Source organism: Dermacentor silvarum, chromosome 9 (genome assembly GCF_013339745.2).
Source record: "Dermacentor silvarum isolate Dsil-2018 chromosome 9, BIME_Dsil_1.4, whole genome shotgun sequence".
NCBI classification, from domain to species: domain Eukaryota; kingdom Metazoa; phylum Arthropoda; class Arachnida; order Ixodida; family Ixodidae; genus Dermacentor; species Dermacentor silvarum.
The window spans coordinates 123944740-123956964 of NC_051162.1; the positions used below are offsets into that span (position 1 = coordinate 123944740).

Sequence of the window (12225 nt, forward strand, 5' to 3'; positions counted from 1 at the left end):
TATCAGTAACCCGCTGTGATAGTGTATCTGGTTTATGACATCGCCTGCTAAGCGCGAGGTCGTGGGACCCAATCCTGGCCGCGGCAGCCGCATTTGATGGAGACAAAATGCAAAATACCCATGTATTGGCTTTGGGTGTACGTTAAGGAACCCCAGGTGTCGAAATTATCCAGAGTGCCCCACTACAGCTTGCCTCATAATTGTATTGTGATTCCGGGATGTAAACCCCACAACTTAATTTTTAAGCTATTAGTATGCATAAAATTGAATAGCTAATGGTACAAATGAAGAAAAGCTATGATTTAATGCAGTATCTCTAAAAGCTTAGGCGGTGATATGAAATGTTCAAGCTAAAAACTTACAGATCGTTTTCCCGTGGGAGTCTGGGATACAGCTTCTAACTGTGCTACTACCCATAACATGGTGATTATAATGACATTAGTGCACAATTATCATGTGTGCATTGTTTTGCTTTATGATAGCAATAGTCTTTCACAATTATCACTGTTATTAATCTGCTGCTCGATGCAAGATGTGCCTGTCAATCGTGCTGTTACATTTCTTGTTTATTCAGCTTCTTGACGTGTTAGTACCATCAAGATGGTGGCCACAATGATGCCAATGCAAACCATCAATAGTTAGTAACTGAGTGGTTAAAGGGGCCCTGAAACATATTTCTAGCTAATCATAGAATGGCTTCACTATTAAAGACATTGTCTTATGAACCTAATGGTACAAAACCTTTTTTAATTCTTCTACTATAGGTGAAGTTATCGCACCAATATCCGGCTTTCCCTCTCATTTCACCTCTGTTAGCACACTGACAGCTACACAGCAGAGAAGCCAAGAGCACAAAGCCCCCCCACAAAGGTTGAGTGTCGCGTTGGCAAAAGGGCTCGTCATGGCACCCCTTGGTGACTGTGGTAGACTGCCCTATGCAGTACGCCACTTCCATCTTGGAGGCCATATGCAGTAGACACAGCTACACAGCCAGCAACTTTTTTATGTTTCTGACACGAGCTTGAAGTTTTGTGTTGCATGCAGTGTGGTACTATTTAGCTTGCATGTTCCCAGCATCCTCTACGACAGAGTGGCAATGTTTTCTTACCATTTCAAAAAGTGTTTCAGGGTTCTTTACATTGTAACCTGTGCACAAAACTTCTCAGAGTGGCCAACACGACACTACGGAGTGTTCATGGTGATGCGGGTGAAAGTTGTCAGAATGGATAAATGTGCTTACCAAGAAGTTTTTGTAAAACTTGTCCATCAAAGAGATCCTCTTCAATATCCTTCACAATGATTCGGTGGCTGGCTAGCTCGTCATTGATCCATTCAATGAGTACAGCTATCAGTTCCTTAAACTTTGGGTCCTCATAGGATGGTGGTTCAATCATGGCTCTTTCTTCCATTTCGTCTGTTTCATGACAAAAAATAAAGCAACAAAAGACAAACCATAATCGCAGGTGCTCAAAACATTCAAGACAGAGTTTACACAACTTGAACGACTTTGAAATGACTTCAAAAATGCATTATTTCCCCGCAAGCATATCGGTATCTATCGAATTGCTCACACCGATCTGCGATAGGGATACCAGTGTGCACAGCAAATAAGATGACCCAAAGCACATAAAGGAAGCTGTCATACCAAGGACATAATCCTGCGGGGGCAACTCTGGCAGGGTTGGACTTCCTGGCGTGTCGATGGCTTTTTTCCCTTCTTCCTGGAGCTCGACCACTGCAGGAACACAAAATTGCAAGATTCAGATGAACGTCGTTTTATTATTTTTTACTTATTTACAGTTTTGGTTTGCCGATATCGGACAAGTACGGCGTTTAATTGTGGGGACTAACACCGACATGATCACGGTAACGCAAACTGCTAAAAGCACATGATTTTCACTAGAAGTCGCGCAGTTACTGTGGTATTTCGTGCGATCTAGATGTTGATTCTTCGCGGTCTGTGCACATAAATACAGCTATTGCAGCACAGGCAGCAAAACAGTCTGGGGCGTGGTGCGAAATTTCAGACGACACGAGAACAAGTCGAGGACATCAATGACACAACCATGCTTTACAATGACTCCTGCCTCTAATAGAGTAGTGACTACGCGTGAGACCGATAGAAACACGGGGACAAACTTAGAGAAGTGCTGTTAACCAAGAACTACCACACCACCATACATGTCACGAAACAGAAAGCTCGTGATACTACGATCGCTCGATTACGATTGCTTACAGCGATGATGCACAGGCGGCCTTTCAAACGAATGAATCAGTTCACTACCTTCCTTTATCTTCTTCCTCTGCCAAGCGTCCCTAAATATTCCAAGAACGACTCGTCTTTTTCCTCTGGGGAGTCGCAGGTTTAGGTGACTTCGGCCGCGGGGACGCCATTTTCACTTTACTCCTACGCGGTCGGCATATCAGGCCATGCAAAGAGAGCAAAGCACGCAAACACACCAACGCACTGGACAGGCAGCGCCATCTAGGTTGTAACTACAAAACTACGAACATTGCGCGGGTGTTTCAAAGGCAATGCGCCAATCTCGGGAGGCTGGTGCAGCGTAGTGCAGCCAAACTATGTCCTGCGGCCGACCACCTTGGCCGCTATCTTATACGCGTTCGAAGAAACGTCGGCTTTTCGAACGCGTATAAGATAGCGGCCCTTGACGCTGTTGTTGTCTGTGATGGCTATACTCATGTATCTGTCTTCTCACAGGAGACTCGCCGTCTTTATTTGAACGGACGGCTACCCGCGATGTGCAGAGCGTTATTTCAACACCCACCCACACGCAACCACAGACTGGTTTGGTGCCCGGAACATGCGGGACTGGAGGGAAACGAACGGGCGGACGTACTAGCTCGAGGTACCACTAACCGAGCGGTTGCCGAAAACCCAACTCGGTACCACCCCTCCAGCAGACAGGCGCAAAGACCAATTCGGCAGAAACCCCCAAACTCGCTAGAGAAATTCTAGCTCACCAGCGTCTGGACCATCAAAAAAGTTGTCGCAGTTTCACCTGAAAGGCGAAGCATCAATAGCGATAGGAAATTTGTAGAGAGCTATACGGAGTAATGATATTAGCTTTATCAGCTGTATAAACTTGGACATACAGCAGCACCGACAACACTCAGAACTGTTGTCGACGCCGTCGGCGTTTTTCCCGCGTTCGCTCAAAATGCGTGCGGCGTTGGTGACTGTTGCCGGAGCCTCTGATATAAATAGGCACTTGGTGCCGCAGCTAAACGTCGAAGGGATAAACAGAAGGGATAAACGTGCGACGAGGCAGTTCCGCAATTCCCACTGAATTCGTGCGAGTAAGAGAAGAGAGAAAGTGAGAGAGAGAGAGAGAGAGAGAGAGAGAGAGATCACCTTTATTTGCAAAGGGCCCATTGCCCGCGGAGTTATCTTAAGGAAGCAGGAGGCTTCATTCCAGAATACGGGAGAGACACTTTTGTCATCTTCTTAGTTCCATACCACATCGCATTAATGGCTACGCCACTGCTGGGGGCACCGTCATTTCAACAGGTACAGCTCAGCGAAAGCTACAGGGGTGGTATAATGCGGCATAATACGGTAAACAGAGCAAGAACGGACCTATGACAAGAGAAATTACGGACGGCACAGGCGCCATATCAACAAGCCTGTCTAACTGAAATTTTGTAGTGCACTCCTCCAGGTAGCATCAAGCAACTAGGGATAATATCCAGAAGTGTTACCCCATACTCTATCGCTAATTGAACCTTGCGCGACGCCGTCCGGCTCAACGGAAGACTTGCAGAAATAAAGCGGACGCGCAGCTGATTCTCGTCCCTGATTGGGTGATACGATCCGTAACTTTCACTTTGCCGCGTACAACTGACCAGGCGGAGCAAACAAATTCGCCAGTACAAGGGCCCGTGCCCCACTTACTTTTAGCTTTGGACGCTTCCGCATGGGCGCTCAGTACGTCTTGCAAACTGCGGGCAAACTTCTTGCTCTTGGGAGGTCGCACTAACGACAGGGTCGCGACGCTCATCTGCGGCGACCGCTGTCCATCCATCGGTACGCTCACCGGTTCGATGTCCTCGTAGATGTTCTCGCTAGAGTCGGTGGAGTCCTCGGTGCCACACTCGGGCAGTGGCGGCGGCGGGAGGTCTTCGAAATCGTCGGTGTCGGAAGACGAGGTCATCCTGAAGGAAGATGGCAGAGCTCGACTGTATGCAGCACATTTTGGCATCCGTGACTGGCAGTTATTGCGGGGTTACAGAGGCAAGCAAGGTTTCAAGCTCTTGTCACAATTGTGCAATTTGCTGACTGAAGTCGGAACATTTTATCTTTATTTGCGCACTTTGCCACAAGAGACGGCACTTTTACAGAAAAAGAAATGAATTAAAATTCCGAAGTTTTACGTGCCATAACCACGATTTGGTTCAGAAGCACGTCGTAGCTAAGGCGGGGGGAAGACTATAAATATGGATTAATTTTTGATCACCTGGGGTCCCCTTTCTTGACGCTGCTGTTGTCTGTGACGGCTATACTCATGTATCTGTCTTCTCACAGGAGACTCGCCGTCTTTATTTGAACCTAAATCGAAGTACACAACTGTTCTTGCTTATCACCCCCATTCGCTTTTACCGACAATGTTGCGAAGATATGAATAAGTTATGTAGGTTACATCTAAGATCAACAACAATTAACTGCGTCGCGACATGCGCGGAGTGGCATTTATATGACCGCACTACTTGCTAAACTTCCGCTATGAAACAACTGCTAGGTATGAAACAGGAAACAATCAGGTCCCCACCCCCCTTCCCGAGAAAAAAAAAAATCTTGCTAATGACGTAAAATGTGTTAGTGGGATGTTGACATTGTCATAGATGTGTACAGGGTTGTCCAAAAAGAGGGGGGGGGGGGGGGGGGGGGGGGGGGGGAGGGCAGGGCTCATTGCCGATACCTCCGTCCACGTGTCGACGCCACGATTTTCGTTAACAAACCTGCCTAAACTCTATGCAATGGCCGCACCAGCTGAGAGCCATAAGTTGCCGCGCATTTAAAAACGAGAGTCGCGTCAGGTGTGAACACACAAGAAGAAACAATAGAGAAAAACGCAGAAAGGTGTGTTGAAGTTGATTGCAGCTACACAACCTCGGCGCTTTCTACCAAGAACGGCTTTAGCGGAAAGGTAGTCAGAACGTAGTTTTGGTTGGCGAAAAAAAAAAAAAAGACTGTGCAGTGCAGCTCACTTTACGGATTTTGCGAGGTTGGCCTATTAATTCGTTAATATATATATATATATATATATATATATATATATATATATATATATATTATATATTCCATAAGCCGCGAACAGAGCTACGGAACCACTCACGCCTCATCCCTGCTGTCCTTGCGCGGTACGCCGAGCGCCGCTGCTTGATTGCCAGGAGCACCGGGGCCATTGGGCGCTGCAGTCGGGTGGCCCGGCGTGAACTTCCAGCTGGTCTCGTGGGTATCCAAGAAGTTCCCCAGCGTGGCCGACTTCTTTCGAGGACTACTCACGTCCTCGGGACTCAAGGGAACCAGCACGACCGTGGGAGGCACGGCGGCGAAGTGCACGAAACCGGGTCTGGCGGGACGCGCCGGCGACGTCGCCGAGGCATCCGCTGTGAGCTCAGCGCCTCCATGTCGCCACGGAAGCGCTTCTTCGTCACCTGCGACCGTCGTCGTTCCTGGGAGGCCCGCGTGGGGCTTTGGAAACTTCTTCGGTGGCAGGGGACAAGCCGGAGCCGCCGCCGTCGATTTGGTGTCTTCCTGAAAGAATGGGATTTTGGTTAACTCCCATTCATTCATTCATTCATTCATTTCGCTAATTTAATAGCTCATGCATTTGCTTGCTCGTTCTATCCACGTGATCAACATCGATCGATTGAGGATTGGTTGAGGTGCCAAGAAATAACTCAATTAGTCAACAAATAAATAAATAAATAAATAAATAAATAAATAAATAAATAAATAAATAAATAAATAAATAAATAAATAAATAAATATTGAAAATGGCCCATGTGCCCCGTACACCATAACCGTAAAGGGCATATCGGTTTATAGGAAAATAAACGGGGGTTTTCATACAGGATCTCGTATGATCATATAGAATTTGTACACAAGGCACATCGGGCACACGGGCTTTTTCGATATGAATCAATGAATGAATCGATCAATGAATAAATCAATTTATTGACATTTTGCTTCCAGTTTTGGTATCCCAAACTTCTATTTTTGCCAGCATTTCGATATCATATTTCAAGCTTCGCACTGTTTAGCACTGAGGCGGCTCTATATCTAAACTACCTGGAATTAGCTTTTTTTTATATGTTTCAAGATTTTGCTGCAATCGGCTTTTAGAGTGTCCGCACCATCTGCACTCTCAGCAAACAGCTCGCCACATCACACATTTAACTAGTTTGTGAAGCGTACATCTTCTATGAGAAGTGAGCATCATACGCCAGCGCAACATCTGTTGCTCTTTTTGATAAAAATGTCAAGTGTCTATTACACACTTAGTTTAACATGGCGCACCTTGTCGGCAATTTTTGTAACCCTTCACTTGCTGTACTATTTTTTCGGTTGTCTCCTAGGTTGCCGTCAAACGTTCAGCTTTTTTTTTTATATAACTTTTGTGGTGTTAAACATTTGTTCTGCTGGCTCCTATCTAGAGTTTTGCCCTTGTTAATTCGTTATTTTTGTGACCTTGGCTTTTTTATTATTTTAGTTGACAATGCGCTTCCCTCCCAGCCATCCGACCAAACAACTTGTATTAGTGCCGTGCTTTTGTATCTTTTGGTTGTCATCACTGTCTCGTATATTCTGTACGGCTTCGAATTAAAAAAAAAATGATAGATCATCCGTGGGCACTCGGCACTGTCCTCTACATCGTCGAAAGCACATCGAGGAGAACGTCAACTAATGTTTCAACTGTGTCAACCCTGCTGCATTTCCCGTCGTCGTTGATGCTGGCGTAGTTATGTTCCCAGAAACATCATTTTGCTTGTTGCTCCGGGCCTCTAGTTGAGAGAATAGCAGGCACCTGTGACGGAAGAGGAAGTTTGGCTTAAGCGAATGAGCAGTTTGTGTTTTGTGGAATTTTCCTTTTCGTCTTTCACTTTCTTCTTGCCTGGGGTCCATGGGAAGCCACACAGGCGACGGGACATTGTTCGGTATATCCGCAGATTCGGCTTAACCGTGTTCGCCTTAACGGGAGCTTACGTTATTTCTGGTCCCGCCATCTGCCCTGTTTGGTATATGTTCATCCGTAAACACGAAAATTGAGCCTACATTAGATATCCTTGTACACTGCCTGTGGCGTATAAACGCCTCGCTTCTTGCACCGCGTGAGAAAAAAAAAAGTGGAGGCTGCTTAATTCGCCTTCAAAGAGTGGAGCGCGATAGCATTCAAAGATCCCCGACTGCTTCTCACGCTTCCCGGCAACCGCAGCTTTTTTTTTTTTTTTTTGACGAATGGTAGAAACGCTGGACAAGGGGTTTGTGTTTGAGTTCTCGCCTAACAGAATTACGTTTTCTCGTATATTCAACTTACAATCCGACGCTATCATCTCTGTAGGTTGCGTTTTAAGTTGTACAATTTCTCTTACGCATTTTACTTCGAGAAATTCAATTAGTTCAGTATCGCCTCTGCGCCACGCGGAAGGCCTGCGTGGTTGTGGTTCTGAATGATTTTTTGCCAAACAACGGTCGGCGCCGACACCGGAAATTTTTTGCGACACGGTGCCCTCAGCGCTATCGCGTTAAAAAGGCAACCTCCAATCGCAACTCCTGTGACAGTCCTGACGCCTCTGTGGGCCACTTTCTCATGGTATGCACACAGTATGATCAACAGCGAGTCCACTTTCGCTATAAGTTAAACCCCCGGGCAGATGCGTTTTTTCTATAACAAAAATGCTATAGTTTTCCTCAGAAAGTTGTCGAAAATCACAAAACTGGACTAATAACCACATGTATGAACATTCACGTACTATGTCTTAACTGCAATATAAATAAATGTTCGCGCAACAGAAGAGTTAACATAACATAAATACTCACAAAACCGAAGTGTTCACACGCAACACATGAGTTCACAAAGCATAAATGTTCACAAAACCAAGATGTTCACACAGAAGATGTTGGGCACTTGCAAATTAGGTCCCTCTTGAATGCCGCGCTCTAGATACAAGTCTTTTACGCAGACACAAATGCTGCATGAACACGAAGACACAATAAACATGTAATCCAGAGTGCCTGTTAATAATAACAATGCCAGCAATAAGGAGTAGCCGGCGCCACATATAGGCACCAACATCTCCTTAAATAAATTTAATAAAAAAATACTTCGCCCATGGTCATGCCCTGCCCAACCAAGACGTACTTTGACAGCAGTACGGGATTTCATTCTAGAAGCAAGCTAATTAATGGAGTTTAATTTGTAGACTCTCGTGAACTCCATACGTTTATTAAGTGCGTGATGTTAGGACTACTTAATGAGTGTGATACGCAAATAAGTATTTTTATTCCACAGTGAACATGGACTTCTTTTACGTATCACGGGTGTGCGTGGGCTGTTTCTCTTACTTCTTTTTTATGAGAATCGGAATACGGTTGTTTACAAAGAATATAATTTCTTACAATACTAAGATATTTGCACCGTTAGCCAACAGGGTAATGAACGGTTCAATATGAAAATTATAATTGTTTAGGGCAACCAAAGAAAGATACACCAAACATTTCAATGGGTAACATTTCAAATTTTGTCCTGCAGGCAAACGGCACTAATACAGGGTGTTTTTTTAGACATTACAAATTAAATTAAAAAAATGTAATGAGCGCAGCGAACATGTCGTTGTTGCAGACGGGTTCCTAGGCGAGGCGGACATACTTTGCCGCTGATAACGTGAGTTTAAGAAGACTAATTAACAAACATTTATTAATTAACCTTTTTATTAGTGCCTTGAGGGCAGTTGCCAAGTGGCTAATTTAGAGGCAGGGACATTTTCGTGCAGACCCGTCTTTTAAAAATCTTGACAATCGCACCTAACTCGGGATATAGATCCTCAAATTCCAAAGCTCAATCGAGGCAATATCGACACTGAGTGCGTCCCGACGCGCGTCAGACAAACGGCAACGCCCCGTAAAGAAGTGCGGGGTATAGTTTGCATTTTTTTGCAGATTTAGTATGTTTGTATGCTTATGGTGGGCATGTTTACTGGGAAATGCGTAGTTTCGACTTTCTAACGGCGTCTTGGGGTATCCGACTCTTGGCAGCCTACCCTCCCAATTTTTTTTCCGCCGCTATTAAACGCCATCAAAGCCAGCAAACGTCACATCCGCAGATCTTACGTCATCAGAGAGGAACAGCTCCCGCGAAGGTGGAGGTAACAAGGACTCCCCGGGAGGGGCCAGCAGCGAGTCCCTCCTGACCGGGGGCGGGGGCGGAACCTTGCGGGGTGGCGGAGGCAGCTCGTAGATGGGACCCTCGGGCACCACCTGTATACCGACGACGCGAGGCGGTGGCGGGTCTTCGTCGGAGGACGAGTCTCCGCCGGCTGCCATCTCCGAGGCGGCAGCGGCGGCGCTGTTGGCGTCCAGGAGCGTGGAACGCCGGAAGAGACGCTTGCTCACCGCCCTTATCTCCTCGGCGGACATCTTGCGACGAGGGGCGACGGCGTCGCCCTCTGGTGCCGCCTCCGCGAACCTGAGTTCGAGGCGGTAAAGCGTGTGTAGCGGTGACGTACGTTTAGCGACCTCGTAAGGTCAGGTCGTTTCCTTTTGTTCGGAGCACCATTTTGGAACATAGCTTGTGGCAGGTAGTTAGATCACTCCTTTGCAGCTGGCGTACACTTAGCGCTCGATAAATCACAACTTTAAATGAGGTACCGCAGTTATGAACTCCAACGATGGAATTCCAACTAGCACCTGTGGTTCTTTACGGTGCACCAGGTTCTGTCATTACCAGCCGCGGAGACTCAGTGGCGATGGCTTTACATGTGCCGCTGAGCACGAGGTCTCTGGTTCGACTCCGCGCCACGGCTGTCGCATCCCGATGAGGGCTGAATGCAGAAACTCTCGTGAGCAGTGCTTTGGGTGCCCGTAAGAGAAACTCACGTGGTTGAAATTAAACCGCCCTTCATTATGGCGTGCCTAATACAAAAACTGAACTTTCGATACGTTAAACTGCAATTTAGGTTTAGCTGGCTTTCGATTGCAGTTATGCATAAGCAGGTGATCACAGATTGTGATTCCCTGCTTTGTTACTTCATTGCTAAGTCTCTTATTTTCAAACCAGCATTCAAACTAGTATTCAAACTCTACTGTACTCGTGTGACTTAAAAAAACTGCATAAAATAAAGTAAGGGGAGTTTTATATTTGCAGAGAAAATGGGATGCAGTTATGAGAATTTAGAGCCAGGAGTTAAAGTGACGAGCTATGCAAGCCCACAAAAAGAGTTACTTTACCTTTGACCCGATGGCATAGTTTGGCGATGACAGTAATCCATGAAGAGCCACTGTGACGATGTCGCGCACACTCAAGCAGAACACCGAAGCTCTGCTACTTGAATATGACAGCGCGTCGTGCGTAGCAAACCACAGCCGAGACACCAACAAGTAAGCAAATGTTCACGTGGACCGGAAGGCTTCCGTAGAACTGTCGAATTAAAGGAACGCCAATTACAGGATTATACTTATCACTATTCGCTAACACTCGCACCAGAGTGGATTGGCGAAGCACGTTTTGTAGAGGCAGCAATGACTTCACAGCAGAACTTCAGGGATCAATGTCCCATCTGTTTGTGCGCTACCTGTTGTTGACGCACGCTAGCACACAGTGACACTGCTGAAGCATCCCTTCGAGCTCAAAAAAGGGGTCAATATTACCTATTCATGTGGTACTTATACTTGAGAAATCTAGATGCAGACGTAAAGAAGAGCTTGAATCGATGCTCAGCGACCCTGCTTACATGTCGCTTTGAGCAGCACCTAGCAAAAGAACTAAATGTGACCTGTCTTTGTGGTACCTGTTTTTATACATTCAGATACTGTTGGAAGGAGAAGCTTGATTCGACATCCGGAAACCCTGTTGACACCACGCGTCACTTCAAACAGCGATGTTGCTCTGGCGGCACCGTTGATCGACGCGTCGCTGTGATCCGCAACTCGCAGACGTGGTCAATATTTCCTATTCCCGTGGTAGTTACCTATGGTAGATTCAGATGCAGACAGACAGAACCTCGACTCGACACTCGTTGACACTGTTGATTGACACGCCGCTTCAAGCAGCAGCCCCTCGCAACGGTGGTGAATATCGCCTATTTCTGTGGTATATCCTTGGTACGTCCAGATGTAGACGATCAGAAGAGCGTCGACGCGACACTTGGTAGTACCGTTGATTGAGGCGTCGCTTCGAGCAGCAGCTCGCAGAAGTAGGTAATAATCCTTAATCCTGTGGCCCACTCCGATGAAGACGGATAGAAGAGATTCAATTAGACACAAAATGGCACTGCCGAAGCACCGCTTTCCCCAGCCAGGTTGCAGAAGTCTTCTTCGGTCCGACCAAAAGCCGATCTTATGTGCTGCCCGTGGTGGGACCGTTCCGCGCGTTCGGGTCCGAGAACAATGCTTCTGCTCCAATGTGGGTGCTTGACGTTCTCTGTTCGAGCCCAGGAAATGAACGCCGATAAGGGGAGGGACGGGCGACGTTTCCTGTTCGAGCGGAGCAGGCGGGGGCGAGGCCCAGCTTCCTGCTGCTTTGCAGTAAGGGGTTACGCTGGCGGAACTAGAGCTCGTTGCCCGGCAGCGACGGCCGTGCGTTGGCGTGATGCTGTCAGCCCCCCGCAAGTCCACTAAGGTGCATCGAACTCGAAGCTATTGCGCCACTCCAAGGGCTTAACGGGTGAAATGACATCGAAAGCGAGACGAAAGTCCACCTTAAAAGATGCTATTTCTCCACAGCGTATATGCTCCATGCTATACGTTTCGGGGTGATGCCAACTTTTACAGTAACAGATTTTTATACAAAAATCACTACTGTGCGTCTTATGCTGTGATAAAATCAAGAATTTGACGGAAACCTGCCCGCGGTCGGGAGAATGCATTGCAAGTAGTTGAAGTTAGACGCTGACCATCATCATCATCATCAGCCTGTTTATGTCCACTGCAGGATGAAGGCAAAGTATGCCCGCCTCGCCTAGGAACTTTTTAAAAACTTTTTTACT

General features: G+C 46.7%; 1 protein-coding gene across 1 annotated transcript in view; it reads right to left on the reverse strand.

Moving 5' to 3' along the window:
* The window catches only part of LOC119463881 (histone-lysine N-methyltransferase 2D-like), a 16164-nt gene extending 5594 nt beyond the window's left edge, over positions 1 to 10570 (reverse strand). Inside the window, 6 exon segments of the mRNA XM_037724702.2 lie at positions 1241 to 1414; positions 1646 to 1735; positions 3914 to 4173; positions 5355 to 5776; positions 9353 to 9707; positions 10469 to 10570. Of these exon segments, the coding sequence (XP_037580630.2) occupies positions 1241 to 1414; positions 1646 to 1735; positions 3914 to 4173; positions 5355 to 5776; positions 9353 to 9707; positions 10469 to 10509 (1342 nt within the window). The 5' untranslated portion in view covers positions 10510 to 10570.
* Between the last annotated feature and the right edge of the window lie 1655 nt (positions 10571 to 12225).